Genomic DNA, 17007 nt, shown 5'->3' with positions numbered 1-17007 from the left:
TTTGCTAGAGTAAGTTGATCTTTTCGGTAGCTTTCGCTTGTAGATGTTAAATGACTGACATGGCGCAAAAAGCAAGTAAGCAAGGTCCTTAGAGCGCCTCGGCGGTCTTATGATGTCGTTCCTCCAACATTCTCGAGCGATGAGCGGATCAAGTTGCTTGATATCCTTGTTGGAAAGGCAGAAAACGTTCACAATCTGTTACGAGGATCTTCTGCTGGATCGCTCTTCAAGAATCGATTCGGATTCAATCCTGACCAGATGTTTCTGGTCGAGGGTGCTCGAACAGCCTTCGAGGAAAAGAATGACGGCGACAGGTCAGAGACAATATGGGATTGGATGAGGATAATCCGCGAGGGAAGTCCTAAGGACTCCCTCACATCAAGTTCTGGTTTCCGAGCAACACCGCAGGCCCTGACGTTGTCTTTGCTCTGAGAAGGACTACAAGCGACGACACCAGAAATTCTGAAAGTGTTGAACGGAAACTGTCGGCTCCCAAAAAGCGACGGATCGCAAAGCCTAAAGAGCTCGACGCTTCTATTATCTTATGTGCAGTACAGGTATGTTCATTCATACACGGAACTGTAATTCATGAGGTCAGTAGCTAACTTTTACATTCACAGATTAAGAGGCAGTTGGTAGTCAACGACATCCCGAGAGCAATCCAAAGCACTAACCCAAACCATTGGTTTCGGCATGGGAGTACTGCTGAGGCGGAAAAAATCTTGCGTGAGCTAAAGGAATGGCGCAAAAAGCGACACCCGATCGTTCGCATCCTTATCACTGCTTTGACCGAGTCACCTGCAGGTGCCCCCAAGAAAAAGCAGCCAAAGGAATACCTGAAAGGTGAAAGGGGCGATGAGGGAAATCTTGAAGGCGTAACGACGAGGGCCTTGTTGAAGAGAAGATATTTGAAAAATGGCAAGGGATCATCAAAGAACTCGGCGGGGATGTTGAATCAATCTGAATTGAAAGATTCTGAGATCCCTTTAGATCAGCAATACTTCGGTTGGCTTGGTGTTGAGCACGACCGAGACCTTTTTGGGTAAGCTTTTCGGAAATTCAGGGAAGCCGAGCAGAGAAGAGGAAAGACTTAGCCAGGACAAGCAGCGAGGAGTTTCGGATTGCTTATTTCTGTTCCGATTAAGCTTGTAGCATACTCACGACCAGTGCCATAAGCTGGTGGGGGAAAAGCTAATCTACTGTGGGCTCGGTAGCACAGACGCCTTGCCTTCGCTATAAGAAATCAACGACTATTTCTGATCGGTGGCGGCGACCAGGTTGGCATCGGAGTTACCATGGAGAGGCCTAATTTCCTTTCAACCCTTCCAGTCGAACACACCTTTTCACATACAACAAATGACGACTCATATGCCTGATTAGTGCTGAATAAGATCGGCCCCGCCTTTGGGCTAGAGCGTACACCAGGTTAAATTGTTTCTGGTCGACAGCCTGCTACCTCTCAGTGATCACCTACTTTACAATCCCGGTCAACACCAGGCATAATGCTCATTGTGAAGCCATTCCGGTGCCGGCCCGACTCCACCGTCTTCATCATACCACAGACCACTAGCAATGCTCTCCTCTTCCCGTTCAACCAGTGAATGCTCCATACCACTCTGCACTATCATGTCCTGAACCATCGGCGTAGGGTCCCACAACTCAACACAACCAAGCCTCCACTCCGCCGCCTCAGCCTGAGCAGCCTGAAGCACGGCCTCCAGGTAGCCAGCCTGTTCATCACGCATCTCCGTTTCCCGCTCCCGGTCCTCCACAGAAGTTGCCTCGTTACCGCCTTCACTCTCCACGACAAGCCTCAGGATGTAAAGGACATTGTTGGGGGATTCACTGTCGGGATGGTCGTAGTAGCGGTGCGTCCAGATTGCCCACACCTGCCTTCCTGGGGGGCCAGCAAGAGCTCCCTTGGCCTGTGCAGTCGTTCCGAAAAGGTATTGAGTAGCGAAGTCCTCCTTCCCAACATGCCAGAGCATGTGATCAAGATCCGGGACTATCGCCACACGCGTCTCGGCCTGCGCCGGCGTCGCCATCGCCTCCCGGATCATCGCCTCGTCCCTATCGCAGAGTCCCGCAAGGTCTTCTTCTCCAATGCTTTCGACAGCGTGCGGTTTCGGCATCTTCAGTGGCTGAAAGACGACGTGGGAATTGGTGGGATGTGGGCGCCATCCCAGGTTCGCGTAGTAGGTTTTGCCAATGTCGGAGTACAGCACGCTGCCGACGCATCGCGCTTGCTCCGTCTGCCAGCTGTGAAGGGCCGCGGCCAGCTCGCGCATGAGGCGGGCGGCGTAGCCGCGACGCCGGTGTTCGGGTGGGCAGAAGACACTGGCGATGCCGTGGATGATGTTGTCCTCGACATTTCCGCCCGCATTGCTCGTTAGAGAACGCTTGCGGAAGGTCTCGCAGGAGCACAGGATGGGGCGGGCGTTGGGCGGGAGGGTGCTGTCGACGAGGATCCAGAGTGTTAGGCCGCCGTTTTTGGCGAGGGGGATGGTGGTGAGGTGGGTGGACTCGGAGAGGTAGGCGGGGAGGGTGAGGGAGTCTTTCCATGCGGCGGCTGTGTTGGTCCAGATTTTGATGCGTTCTTCTGGGGTGGGGTGGCTTAGGTGGAGGGTGGGTGAGGTGGACTCGGGCAAGCTGTCGTGGTCGATGGAGGAATCCATGGCGTGGGTGGTGGGAATATCGAGATGTGGGAGCTTTGGGGGAATTTATGAAAAGGCGGAGCATGGGCGAAAGGTGGGATGTCTCGGGCTCGGGATTTTGCGGGGGTGGCGGGGGGCACTGGTGCTCTGCTGCTATCATTGCGGGGTTTGGCGACCTGCAAGAATGCGAAGAGGTAGAGGAAATTATCTCGTTAGGAAATCATGTTCGGTCCCACATATCGGCTAGCTTCAATGACCGCGCATCTTGCTGGATATCCCAGCATGCGGCTTTCGAATTTCTGAGCGAGAGTAGAATCATTCATATTTTTCTGAATCGGACAGACAAGAAGTCGAGTTGGACGCCGATACGCTGGAGTGGCTGGACAACATCTGCCGACCGTGTGAAAAAGATGGTATGATCTCCGGGCTGTTGCGGCGTGCGGAGGTTCTGATTGGTCAACTCATCATACCATCCCCCCCTGTGCCGATTCCATCCACCTACACATGCCTCCTCCTCGCCCATTCGGTCAGATACTCCCTCCCAGCCAACCGATACGTATCCTCCTCAACATACCAGCCCCCCTGCGTCCCCGTCTGCAACACCATATTCGCACCCGCCTTCCCACCACCAACCCCGTCCCCATACCTCGGCCACACCACCCCCTCCTCCCCCCCCTCGGGCCTCCCCGTCCACGCGAACCGGATCCACCTCTCCCCCATCGCGGCGCTCAGCGCGCGATACTCGTCCCACGGCCCCACCCTTTCCAGGTCCCCAAACACAAACGCCACCTCGGCGAAATGCGCGACGCCCTTGCTCGCGGGCGGCAGGAACGCGGGGTCGAGATACGCCACGGTCGCGTTGTCGCCTGCCGCAGTGGCGTTCGGCACAAACGCCCGCGTGTTGAAGCGGTACACGTACGTATCCGCGTGCCCGCGCGCGTAGTGCCGCGCGTCGTCCAGCCGCGGCGCGTGGTAGAAGGCGTCGCCGACGATGGCGGCGGCCCGCTTGTACTGCGCGCCGAGCGAGGGAAACTGCGTCGCGCCCGTGTTGAGCGGGATGCCCGAGGCGGCGTCGTCGGGGTAGAGGGCGAGGAGGCGGTCGACGGCGGACGGGGGGAACGCGAAGCCCGTGCGGTGGAGGAGGTAGTGGCGCAGGTCGGCGGCGGTGTTGACGGTGCCGTCGGCGGGCGCGTTGTCGGTGCCTTCGTCGGAGTTGGTGCCGTAGAGGTGCGGGATGTGGGCGAAGCGGCCGGCGTGCAGGAGGGTGGTTGGGTAGGCGGGCATGATGTCGCCGTCGATGGTGGGGTAGAAGCCCGGGCCGCCGACGGTGGACGAGTTGAGGTGCGGGTAGAGGGTGGCGTAGGGGATGGTGCGGAGGCAGGCGAGCGTGTCGGCGGCGCTGCTGCAGTTGACGCTGGAGACGATCTTGTCGTAGATGGGCTGGTACCAGTCGCTGCCGTTGTACCACGCCGTGGCTGCGCTGCCGCTTTCCTGGATCGACCGGTGGAAGAGGCCGTCGGTGCGGCCGCCGTAGGTCATGAGTAGTTGTCCCTGAATGGGGTTAGTGTAAATGGCTCAGGGAAGGTATTTGGTTGAGACTCACCACTGCGAATGAGCCTGAGGATTCGCCCCAGATGGTCACAGAGCCGCTGCGAGTCGATTAGAGTGTGTCTGTCCGACCGGGTTCAGGTACCTACGGATTCCCACCAAAAGCCTCGATGTTTTCCTGAACCCATGCCAAAGCTTTGCGCATGTCTCGCAATGCGAGATTCGTGTTTCCCGAGCCCTTGAACGTCAGTGAGCTGAGTCAGGCGACAGGGAAGAGCTTCGGCTCACCTGGATCTCAATGGAGTACATGTTACCCCACCCACCCTTCCTGTAGTTGATACTTGCGCCAATGATGGGGTAACCAATCTCCACAGATCTCTGCACAATCCATGTAAGATTGTAATTCGGCAGGCCGCTCGTTCCCTGCTGATAACTGTTCCTGTCAACATTGTTCCAAAAGCGGCAGACTGCACGCACCTTCCGCCATGGATCCATAGCATGATTGGCAGCTTAGTACCGTTCGCACCGCTTGGGCGCACGATGTTGATGTTCAAACAGTCCTCGCTCATGCCATACAACGCATCGTCGGCAGGGTCGGCATCTGGGCAGGCATGACCATACGCCTTGGCATCGCGGGTCCCATTCCACGTTTCGGTGAGAGCTTGCGGGATGCGGAATCGATTTTCCCCGCCTGTAGACTGTGCATATGGGATACCCAGAAACAGATCTTGTCCGAACTGGGGTAAATGCAGGCCCGCGTAGCTGCCATTGCGCACACGCACCAAAGGGTCGGCGGCGGAGATGGCTGCGAGTCGAAGAATGGCCACCGAAAGGACTTGGGTGAAGAGGCGCATGGCAACGGAGTAATGTGGTGGTTGCAACTCTACTACAAAGCGGGGAGTCGCGGCTGATGTCACGCCTTTTTATTACCCCTCACGCTCGGCATCGGCGAAGAAGGGACTAGCTTCAAAGCTAACAGGAGTGGGTTACACCGATGATCAAGTCTATCACGGCACAACGGCAGTCCTGCACCTTTCGTTATACCGGCCGCGAAATTAGGGGAACTCCGTGCAGAGGTAACGGATAAGAGTCTGTGATAAGATGTTGCAAATTACTCTGGTGCGGCATCGACGCGCCTTTGCCTATCAATCGCGCTATCTATTGCCTCGGCTTCGATAACGCAATTAGCCTGATCAAGTTGCGCATGATTGTGCATGGCACTATATTACACTTTACTCATTTCCTCATGCGTTTCGGTTTACTTGAGTGCAAGCACCTCTTATTCTTTGCGTGGTAGAATTGATCACTTAACCTTGAATGCTTTACCGTCCCTGGACCATGTCCTACAAACACTACCACACAGGGCTGCTGGCTTCTACGCGTATCTCACGTCATGCGAGTGTTATACAGAGACCGGCGTGAGCAAAATATCCTTCAGAAAACATTCCGCAGCAGCCCGCCGCCAGACTAGAGCACTCTGGATTCCTGATGGATGCCAGTCTCGTTCCCATCGGTGCTGCCGGCGGGGCAACCGGGCAAACACTCGCTGTCCTGGCCTTCAATTTGCGCGACAACCCTCGAGCTGCGAAAAGACATGGAAGACGCCATCATGGAGCCCGCGAGCTATACCATCCTGGAAACCTCTATTAGATACATACTTCCAGTACGGCGCATGTCGAGACTAAGGAAGGTCTACCGTTTAGATACAAGCTGTTCATGCTGAGTGGCAGTCGAGGTTTAAAACCGAATAACACTACCCGCCTTTACCGATACTTTTCCGACGTCTGGGCCTTTTTGTCTCCTCTTGCTGCTCATCTGGCTGTTGCCTTTTCCCGAGCACTGACGTGGCCTCTGGGACCGAGGAATCGTCGACACTTCCGCTCGGATTTGGACAGAAACTAGTAACATAATTATCATCTCGGCTTTCCAAAGGTTCCTCTCCAGACGGCGTGTCTGGTTCCGTGTCAGTCCCTGTTTGCTGACAAGCAGGATCACCGTCTGTTGGCTCATCTTGTATGTGCGCGTCTGGCTCCGTGACGATGTCCGTTTGCTGAGAGTTAGCATCAGGATCTGCCGGCTGCTCTCGTTCGTGCAAAACCTCCACTCTCAGCGGGGGGTATTTCCATTGGAGCGAATTATCCTTTGCTGCCAACAAGTGCAGCCACCACAACGCCAGATTTATTGTCAAAGAGCCACTGTTGCTTTTGCCGTGTGCCCACTTCACCGTGGCATACTCTAAACGCCCATTGTTGTCCGTTTCCTCTTCCACAGTGTGCGGGCCATTCTTACTTGGTGCGTTAATATCAGGTCCGATACGAACGACCACGAGCGCTTTATCAGTTATCAAGTAGCCGTACCGCGCTCGAAGCCTGTGGCAGTAGGAGAATATTTGAGCCAGTGGTTTGAACCACTGCGGTCGTCTGTTGGGGGGCAATCTCCAATAGCCCTCTTCAATCTCGTCCGGATTCCACGTGGTGCTGATTTTGGTATCTCCTGGCAGGATGCTCTGCGGAGCCTCGTCTTGTCCTGATTCCCCTTCATCCTTCATTCGGATGGCCGCCCAGTCCGGAAAGAACGGGCGAGAGGACGGGCCACTATCGACCGGCCGTGTATGGCAGGCGAGTTCCATGTAGATGCACTCTTCATGTTTGAGCAATCCTTTAGTTTCCTCGAGCGCTTCGCATACGACATTTGCATTCCACTTGTGGACGATGTTCTGCACCGACGCTTCGTTCCAGACTTCCCGGAATGCAGGACGTATCGGAAAGAAGTCGGAAAGATGGACTTCTTCCTGGAGAAGCTTAGGGTACATCTTCGATAGAGTTGCACCGTTGAACTCTCTCCATCTTTGGACCCGACACGGAGCTGAGTATGCGCGGTTCTCGGTATTTCGTTTGCTTATGCTTTTCTTGTTTCTTCCGTCTGAAATGGGGATGCTGCTGTGGCGTGCGGTGATGTCGGGGTTCCGGGTTGTGAGGTAATCGCGAAGCGACGACATTGGAAGTTTCGAAAGCGACCGGGGATGGCGTGTGATGCGAGTATCGTGCTGCGAAGCTCGGCGTCTTGTCTACTCGATCACCCCAGTCAGGACGTAAGAAGACACAGCTACGTAGGGTTTGACAGACCACGGTGCTTTATTGTTGGTGCCTGTCGTAAGGCCGCACAGGCAGAGGGGGAGAAACATATTGCACGCTGTTAATGTGATTGCTGTGCCGCGATTCGCGCTGTACTGGGTACGTGGACAGCGTCGATCCGGACAGATGAAGCAAAGGCAGGCGATTCGGCCCGCAGTGAGGCTAGAGATATCCAATAACGGGCCGTGTTGCATAAAGTGGGGGGAGTCCCCCCAGCAAAACTGCGCGAAATTAACCCTAAGTACCCAGTACCACCCATCCCACCGGTACCACCCATCCCACCTCGCGCCTCGCCGCACCCCGCCGCCCCGCCCAGCCCCCTGGCAAGTACCGCCACATATATCACAAGACGCTCAACACCGAGGCACATCACACTCAACACATATCCAAGGCCATCAGAGAGGAGGGAAAATGGGTTTGCGATCGTGAAACGATGCTTCGAAGTACCCGTCCACGACGGCAGCCCACCCGGCGGCCAAGTCCGACGTCGGTCGTAAGGGCTGATCGACAACCCAACGAGCTGCTCCCACGAGAATGCGAGGGTCCGAAAATGCATGCATACAACGTCCGCCATCCCAGAATTGTATTCGAAGAGCGACTGGGCGAGTTTGACGCGGGAGATTCCGGCGGGACCGAAGGATACGTTTTCAAAGTCAGCATCAACTCGCAACCTTTCGCCCTCAAGATGGTACCTCTCTCTTCCTTTTCCCTCCACCCCACTCTGCTCACTCGATCAGTAGTTCAAATTCTTCGATGCAATGGAAGAACGCAACCGGTTCTCGGACATCCAAAATAGCAAAATCTCCGACACGGACTTCGAAGGCCACATCGATCCGTTCTACGCCGAGTGCCGCGCTTACGGTCGCATCAACGAGTTCCACGATGGAGCCGTGCCGAAAAAGTATGAGAAAATCATCCGAGACTTCTCTGACCGAACCCCCAAGCGAAGAAAAAGGGAGATCGCTGCCGCGCAGTGTTACGGCTACCTGCATCTATCGCCCGAGGATGAAGAGTGCTTGCGCGAGAAGCACGGCGTCGTGGAATGGAACCGCCAGGAAAACGACGAAGGGAAGCCCATCCGAGCGCTGGTGAAGCAGTTGATTGAATCAAAAGAGCCCATCAGCAAGAAAAGGCGGCCAAACATCCGTCGGATGCGCGACGACCTGTGGACGTTGCACGGCATTGGAGTCTATCCAAGAGACGTTTGTTCGCGAAACTACCGGGATGGCCTCCTTCTGGACTTCGGTCAGTCACTCACTGTACCTCATTGCGCATTCGAGGTTCTGCCAAGATGGCAAGTCGACTGCGAGATAAATGATGACATGGTCTCATTCGACGAGATGATCGAAGAGCAGAAGGTAAAAACATCAATCAAAGCAGTGCACAGCACGGTGAGCGTCAGGACACGATCGAGAACAAGGAGAGAAAGATCACAGGAATTCCTCGAGTTGGATGAATCAGGGAAGAACGAAAGGTTGCTATGAAAATCAAGAAAAAGCAGGTAGAGCTAATATACATTGAACCTTGGCTACTGCGGTAAGGACTATCCACGAAACTTGGACAACAATCTATTGGGAAGACTGGGGGATTTTGGGGCGGGGATTTGGCGGATCCGTAAGGATGTATTCGTAGTCAGGCCCGACGACCCGAGAACACGGATATGGTCCCTGTTCGCTCATTTTACGATACCTGTTTGAAGCCAGAGCGGCACCTGAATTAGCAAATCTTCAGGTCCACACGGAATTGGCGATTCGAGGGAGAAGGCTTGACGGCTGCGAAATTGAAGACTCACAGAAGTAGTGTGATCAATGGTGGCGTTATCATGAAGCTCGGGTCGGTCCAACGTGGCTAGAGAAGAGTTTCTCTCGTTTGAGGCTGGCACTTCTTCACTGCCAAAGTGCTCCTACGATTGTCGGCCCAGAATGTTGCTTGTTGTGCACCAAGAGGCCATTGAAATGCTTTGCAAGCGAGCCATCGTAGCGTCATCAGGTGGCATCCATTTCTCAGGCGGTGGACTGGCCGATTTATACCAGCGTCGACGAGTCCTTGCCGAGGACTCTCCAGGTCGTTTACCAGCACCTGTGCCATGGTTAATTGCCGCCTCCGAGAAGTGGACAAAAAATTGACATACCTCCTTGCGAGTCTTCGCTAGAGAGTCGGCGTGGGAACCCACTGATTGGATGTTCGTTGCGATGCCGATCCTGGAACGATAGCAGTATCCCGGTCTTTGTGTCACCTGCTGGGAGGTCAATCTGTACGGAGATTGGTTCAAACTTAGAGGTTTTGACCATGCTATCCAAATCTTTTTGAGTCAGTGTCCCAATATGCTGCACATTTGCCGCATTCTCCGGTCCCTTGTGTTGGAAGTGCGGCTGTAGATCCCTTTCTGCCCAGGATCGGAGTAACCTGCCCAATTCGCAAATCTCCAGCGACTCCTGAGGAAACCGACAGAGTATATCCCCTGGCTTGTTGTCAGTAGTTTTCGCTACTTTCTCCTCTGCCGCAGTCTCACCTTTGACGGTTCTATTGTCGGGCGACTTCTTCTTTTTGAAATAAAAGCTCGAGGCTACAAGCTGCATGGCGATCTGTCGTAGACGCGTACTCTCACTTCCCTCTGTACTACAAGCCTGACGCACCTGGGCTTGGATGGACTTCATCTGGTCAACTGCGTCCAGCGATGGAACATCTCCAACTAGCACGGGGTTGAAGCGGTGGAATCTCGATAGATCCCAAGACCTAGATTGGGACTCGACGAAATTCTTCCAGATGTTTTCGCAATTCAGCGCCATAGCAAAGTGGTCCTTGGCCGTTTGTAACATGCACCCTAGGAAGCCGGGCAGCCATTGATGCGCCCTCTCTGGAGGTATGCATTGTTCTTGGACCTTCCGCTCGGGGGCCATTCCTGTGCCAAGAGACAAAATGAGATCTGGGAGCTCGCACGGTTCATCCGGCCACAGGAGCTGCCGCTCCCTTAAGGCTATACAGATCGGATTGTTGTGGAACAAAGCTCCATCGAGGTATGTTTGCCCTGTTCCCTTGTGCTCGAAGGGTTTGAAAAAGAAGGGCGCAGCGGAGGTGGCCCGGGCTCTGTAGGAGTGTGTCAGTGTGGCAGGTCGGTTTCCGTTGGTGGGATACCCACGCTTCCCAGATCTTGAGCTCTTTTTCCTCAGTCTCGCCTCTCTGGTAGTGGTAGGTCACTGCTTGGTTGATCAGACGTCGCCCACTAAGGTTTTCGGGGCCTACAACAAACACTTACACTTCTCCGGCGGAACATGTCGACCGTAGTTTGATAGCGCTACTGGCATACCAGAAGAAGTCGTCATAACAATGACTTTCTTCGTCGACTCGTACTGTGCGGACGGCCTTCGTCCACCAAAAAGATATTCATCGGTACCGAATGCTTTAGCGAGCGCTCCCTCGAGCGGCTTCGTCTCGTACTTGGAGGCCTTGAAGCCAATTACCAGTGGTCGGAGGAAACGGATCCCAGTGCGCGGCGTGAAGGCGTCTTTGACCAGACCTTCGAACGTCTGGATACATTTTTCAACCGACCATGCTTTGACGCCAAGTCCAAGAGCAACCATGCCTCCAGTGCTGGTACGAGGTTAGCAAGTGTTGACATCAAGCTGGGTCTAGTGCTCATGCCTGGTTCCCACGATAAGGTCGAAAAAGCTCATTACTGGAAGCCTGCCCCCCATTGCTCGCTGAATGCCGAGTAGGACTTCAAGCTCGATGATTCCCCTCATACCTCCTCTAGTTTTTCAAGTTCCATAAGCAGTTATTACTTTGCTCGGATCCGGAAAGGGACTTACCCATCAAGTGTCAATATCCTGACCCCAGCCGTTTCTGGCTTCAGAGATATAGTCCACGGCGGAATAGGCCTAGGACCACCAGTGCAAAGAGGACATTTGTGGAGCCTTAGAACCATCTGAGGGCCATCTCGTCTCCCGTACATGTTGACGCACTTGGTACAAAGACTATGTCCACAAGGCAAAGCGTGTTGTGGAACATCGAACAGACAGCAGAAACAGGCGGTATGACTGTGAAAGTGGCGGTCTGACTCGGTACTGCTCAGACCGTTCCAGAAAGGAATCAGGGTGTCGTTGAGATGTATCTCTTTTGCCGCAGAGACTTCGTCATCGCCTTGAGCTGTGCAATCTTGTAGCTTTGCATAGAGCCTCTCGAGGCAGGCGAAAGTATGAGCCTCGAATTCGCGCTGAAGATCCTTAACAGAAACTCTTGCTGTGTAATCCCCGGTCGCGAATATCTTTCCATCAGACGCTTGGTGTCCTTTTGGGTGGCCATTTTTGACATTGACGCACTGCAAGCCAGCCTTAGGCTGAAAATATTCGCAAGGCCAATGGCTGTTAAGAAAATTCTCAACAGCTGAGCGAAGGAATTCCACGTAATGACCGAATACGATATTCAGCCTTCCTGCTAATTGTCAGCCCTGAAAATCATCGTTGCCTCGCTAAAGTGATAATTACCAGTCCTTCTGCTCCGGACGATGTCCAACATGATGCATGATGCGACCATGAAGCCAAGGAAAAGAAAGAGATTTTCCACGTCGATATCATCGTGCCAATTTTGCATGATGTTGATCGCCAGCTTCAATATATTCCCTGCGAGATCGAACGGTATGGGGCTTCGGACAGCGGACGCTTGGACAAAATCGAAGGGTTTCTCTAAGCCAATCGAGAAATGTTCAATAGCACACTCCATATACGTTTGCAAGTCCTGAGCGTCAAACAGCATGCGGAGTCCCTGCCTTGTTTTGATTGACTTGTGACAGCTGGAGCGGATGCAGTCATACAGCGTTTCCGTCTGTTGGTGAATCAAACTTGGCTGCTGGCGATCAGGAACGCGAAGGACCTGTAACAGTTGGTAAGCATATAGGAGGAGAAGCAATTCTTAAGCTTACTTCAACTGAACTGTAGTAACAGTGAACCAGGTCCTGAAAGCTTTCGATTGTCTTTCCCTTTTCCGTCCAGAAATCGACGTATTTGTTGAAAAATTGATTCTGGCGAATAAGTTCTGACAAGGGCGCCAATAACTTTTTCGTATTTGCATCAATATCCCAGACCGATTCGTCAGACGCCGAGGGGGTATTCGTCACATCTAAGGCGTTGAAGACTATGATGGCATGAGGCAGACAAGGTTGATTTGCAGACCTCTCCAACGCAGCGCTCGCCCACTCAATGAGGTTTTGAAACACGCTCTCAAGAACCCTGTAGGGATAAAATGTCAGTTTCTCAAATGGAAATAACGAAGAAGTTTTTACCTGGGATTCCGGACCACGAAAACGATTACGTCAGAGAAGATGTACAGCAGGCGGGGGTAAAGATTCTTGACGGCAAATTGGCGTGACTGGTCATCACCCCACATGATCTCGCTCTCATAGACCAGACCTCCTCTTATATTTTCGTCCTCACAGGACCTTGAAGGGCCGTCGAGAGGTCCGTAGAGTGGTTGCTTCAATGTTGTTGCAAGAGGCGCTCGATTGCCCCCAAGAAGACCTTCGCAGTCCGCGTAGAGTATGGGAATGTTCTCAGATGCGGTCTTGGGGTCCGAATACATATGAACGTCTTCAGATGTAGCTTGGATCGACGTGGGAGAACCCACAACAGGTGTCTGAAGAGATCGACGATGGCGGTTCTGATTCTCAACCAGGAGTTTGACGAGCGTGCTCTTGCCCGCCCCGGTATCTCCCACAAAAGACACTACACCGGGCGTCGGGTGTGCTTTTTCACTGGCATCCTCGGGTTGTGGATCGTTCTCGGGCATTGCTGCCAGTTCCGTCAATCGTCCGTATAGCTGGAATAGCGGGCGCGAGTCCTGAGGCCGGAGGATGCCGAACCACGTAGTTTGGAGGTCTTTTTTGTGCATCTTCTCTTCTTCTGCTCCACTCTCGGGTGGTCGTAGGGCGTTTCTTATCTTGTCTGCAACATGGGCCGCTACCTTTTCGTGGGTAGGCGTTTCTCTCTTGTGCGCCACCTGTGTCATCCAGCACCCTTCACAATAATCGGCACCACATCCTTGACAGTAACTAAGAGTACCGTTGATCTCGCCGCAGAAGGAGCATTGATGTTGATCGGCTACAGACGTTTCGGCTTGCCAGTGTACCATAATGCTTGCGGGTCGGGGGGAGCCTCGATGGGAGAATGTGTTACGGTAGTTCCGTGATGCTGATTTTGAAAGCCTTCGATGAAGTCAGAGCTGAGTTCTCTGCTCAAGGGGATAAGGGATATATTACCGCTATGGATGTGGTGAAAAGTTTGGCGTGGCAGATGAGAAATACACCTCTTCTCGACAACAATCGTACGTCGTGTCACGCACGGAAACACGGTGCGTGTGAAGCCGAACTCTCGTTGCGATGATTATTGTCCACTGTCTGGGTTGTCGCTCCTTTGAGTGTTGGGGACCAAACCACAAGGCTGGTTTTCAGACGTGTTGTTGCATATAATCAATCAAAGAAATGGATCCACAGGCGGATGTGTACTGGAAAACCAAAAGCACGGGGGAAGCTCTTAAATGTATACTGCCATTCTGCCTTGTCACAGCCAGTGCGCAACATCACATCAACTGTTCAGTAAGCGGAATCCAAAGCGACTTCCGGCTGGAGGTATCACATGTTTTCAGCTGGCGCACATCACCCTCCAGAGGATGCTATAGATGACGATAGTGGCGCTTACAAATTGTTAGTATACGCGAACACAACCAGTTCCCTCTACGTAGCACTCGATTAACATGATGGTTGTCCGATCTTAGCGGACTTAGCGTACTAATTACTAGACGGTAAGTAATCCTACTTCCGATTACTAACCGAAAGAAAGCGCGTAGGATTTCAACTAACGCTATACTTATTAGTATATCGCTAAGCTTAAATCTAACGTAATACTATAAATATAGATAATAGTAGTATTATATATAACTATTTAAGGCTACTTTTAATTCTACGCTATCTAAGACGTTTTTAAGAATTATATAGCTATAGTTCTACTACTAACGCTACTTTCTAGTTTAAAACTTAGTAGAAGATTTTTAGTAAATATATTCTACTTAAATATTTTATTTTCGTCGTATCTTATTATTTACGATAAATTTTATTATTTTTAACGTATTTTATCTTAATAGTTTAAATAATAGTTTAGTAAGAAATATATATAAAAAATTATATAAATTAGTTTAATTATATATCTACGAAATAGTAAGATACGTTAAGTAAGATTAAAGTAATATTATAAGAGTTAAAGTACTTTTAATTTACTTTCTTTTTTAACTTATTAATAACGTATATATTTAAATTAAATATTATTTAGATACGTAAATTACTAACTTTCTTTATATAATTACTAACTTCTTCTACTAGATTACTAACCCTCTTAGCGAATAAGACGAATACCGGCTATTTTAAGTAATTTTAATATATATCTAGCTAGTATCTTAGTAAGAAATATTAAAATCTTAAAATATCTTTTAAATTATACATCGCGCCTAAATAGACTAAATACTATATAAAACTTTTTTCTAGATATTAATATATATCTTTCTTAATATAGGCGAAGATATATTATAATATAACCGCTACGTAAAGCGTAGTATTAGTAAATATATCTATCTTACTAAATTTATAATATATAATATTTCTCGCTTTAAGGCGGGCCGTAGTAAAACTAATATAAATAAACTTAGCGTATTTAAATTATTAATCTTTTAACGTTAACGCCGACGTAGTAACTCTACGCGCGTATAGATAATAAAATATCTAGTCTACACGTTATCTACGTCTATATTTATATTAAATACCTTAACCTTCGAATTCGACTCTTAAGAATCGCGCTAAGACTAGTATCGTTCGAAAGCCCTTAATTCTCTTAGCTAGAATCTTAATTCTTAGCTTCGTAGACCTACGCGCTATTACGTAGTACGTAGAAGAAGAGGCGTTTTAGATAGTACTAGACTAGCTAGAGCTTCGCAGCTTTCTCTATCCTTAAAAATTACTTAAATTCGTACTAAATTTTATATAAAGAATCGTAAGACACGAAGAAATTCGTTTTTAAAGCTATATTATAATAGCTCTTTTCTACGCCCGGGAATTCTACTCTAAAGCCTACTAAAAGCCTCTATTCTAGGCCTTACTAAAGAGTTTTACGTGTATAGATATTTCGATCGGCTTAAGCTTAACGCTAAGACGCCTCTCGGCTCTTTAAAATCTTTAATATTCGTATTAAATCTATCGGCCCCTTCGTTTACTTCTAAAGAGTAAGTAATTAAGAAAAACCCTCGCTTCGACCCGGGCTTTTTTTATTTATAACTTAGTTTAGACGAAACTAAAGTCGATAATTTATTTTCTAGTCTTCTTCTTTTATTTATACCTTCTCTAGCACGTTTTTCTTTTAGAAAGAGCTTAGAAATTTTCGTTCGAACCTAGAATACCTTCTTTAAAGTAGAATTTATCTTTCTCGAACCCTACTCTACTACCCGTAACATAGATAGAGGACCCTAAAACTATAGATATAACTATAAAAAATTTCGAGAAACCTTTAGCTACGCCTATCTTTCTTTTAGCGATAGCTACGCTAGAACTTTTAGCTTTCGAGCCCGCGAAAAACCTCTTTATTCGTAAGAAAATACTTAAACGACGTCTTCTAATAGTTATTTCGACTTTTTCGACTAAGAGAGTAAGTAGTATTTTAACCTTTCGCTTTATCTACTACGAAGAAAGCGAGAAAAGTATAGTACTTTCGCTAAAAACCGCGTAAGAGGCTATTAACCGATCTCTTAGTCTTCTTATTACGGCTACGAACCTCTCTAAGGCCGAAAGAGAATAAAGGTCTATTTTAAACCTAATCGAGATTATACGATAATATATTAAGACCGATAAAACCGTAGAAAAGGCCGGCTTAATTCTCGCTACGTAAATACGAGCCCTCGAAAAGACCGCGATAGACCTCGCGAAAATAATAAAAGCCCTCTCGAAACTCGCCTTTATTCTTTTTTTAAAGTAGCCCTCGTAGAGGCCTACGTACGCGAACGCGTAGTCGGCTTAGTCTATATAAAGATCTAACGTAGTATCTAGCTAGCCTACGCCTACGTACGTCTTAGCGGCGGTAAGAGTCTCGAAAAACGCGGATAGATTTATCTCTATTATAGAAAGAAAGTAGAAGAACCTCGCGTAAAAGGCCTTCGCGCCTAAAAAGACTACCCGCTAAGTAGTTCTTACTTCGACTACGAAAATTAGAGACCTCTTACCGTACGACCTATAAAATATCTTTAATAAGACGTTCTTAAAGTAATAAAATAAGAACGAGCTCGTAGTTACTACGGTTTCTATTTTCTCGAAAAAGAACCTCGTACTTACCGCGTACGAGTCCTTCTCTATTAAATTTCTTTTAAAGAATACGGCTATAATTAATTAGATTATCTCTACTTAATCGTTTACGAAGAATCGTACGTAGTTTAAAGTAGTAGTATACGGCGTATCTACGTAGAACTTCTCTATCTTCTCTCGCGAGAAGTTTAGAGAGGTTATTTAATTTAAAGTTATAATCTTTAATCTTAGATTTAAAATTATCGGCACCTCTTACTAGCTTACGCTAAAGACGATAAGAGAAGAATAATAAAGATTTTTACTTGTTTTAGCCTTCGAAATCGAAGATAAGACTTATCGGGCT

The 17007-nt window shown here is 49.7% G+C and overlaps 4 protein-coding genes across 4 annotated transcripts; 1 reads left to right on the top strand and 3 right to left on the bottom strand.

Moving 5' to 3' along the window:
• Positions 1-1487: 1487 nt before the first annotated feature.
• Positions 1488-2918, bottom strand: SLS55_010196 (uncharacterized protein; the record flags this gene model as incomplete). Its single annotated transcript, XM_066781585.1, has 2 exons — positions 1488-2599; positions 2912-2918. 2 exons carry the CDS (start codon positions 2916-2918, stop codon positions 1488-1490), a joined length of 1119 nt encoding a protein of 372 aa, XP_066627868.1.
• A 234-nt stretch (positions 2919-3152) lies between these two features.
• On the bottom strand, positions 3153-5056 carry SLS55_010195 (uncharacterized protein; the record flags this gene model as incomplete). The annotated part of the gene is made up of 5 exons (XM_066781584.1): positions 3153-4205; positions 4258-4303; positions 4352-4440; positions 4491-4635; positions 4680-5056. The coding sequence occupies 5 exons, from the start codon at positions 5054-5056 to the stop codon at positions 3153-3155; spliced, it is 1710 nt and encodes a 569-aa protein (XP_066627867.1).
• A 2965-nt stretch (positions 5057-8021) lies between these two features.
• Positions 8022-8792, top strand: SLS55_010194 (uncharacterized protein; the record flags this gene model as incomplete). Its single annotated transcript, XM_066781583.1, has 3 exons — positions 8022-8024; positions 8077-8694; positions 8739-8792. The coding sequence occupies 3 exons, from the start codon at positions 8022-8024 to the stop codon at positions 8790-8792; spliced, it is 675 nt and encodes a 224-aa protein (XP_066627866.1).
• An 818-nt stretch (positions 8793-9610) lies between these two features.
• On the bottom strand, positions 9611-10917 carry SLS55_010193 (uncharacterized protein; the record flags this gene model as incomplete). The annotated part of the gene is made up of 4 exons (XM_066781582.1): positions 9611-9628; positions 9973-10423; positions 10476-10533; positions 10593-10917. 4 exons carry the CDS (start codon positions 10915-10917, stop codon positions 9611-9613), a joined length of 852 nt encoding a protein of 283 aa, XP_066627865.1.
• Between the last annotated feature and the right edge of the window lie 6090 nt (positions 10918-17007).

Source organism: Diplodia seriata (genome assembly GCF_021436955.1).
Source record: "Diplodia seriata strain FDS-637 chromosome Unknown scaffold_12, whole genome shotgun sequence".
Classification (NCBI taxonomy): domain Eukaryota; kingdom Fungi; phylum Ascomycota; class Dothideomycetes; order Botryosphaeriales; family Botryosphaeriaceae; genus Diplodia; species Diplodia seriata.
This window is presented reverse-complemented; position numbering and strand designations above follow the sequence as displayed.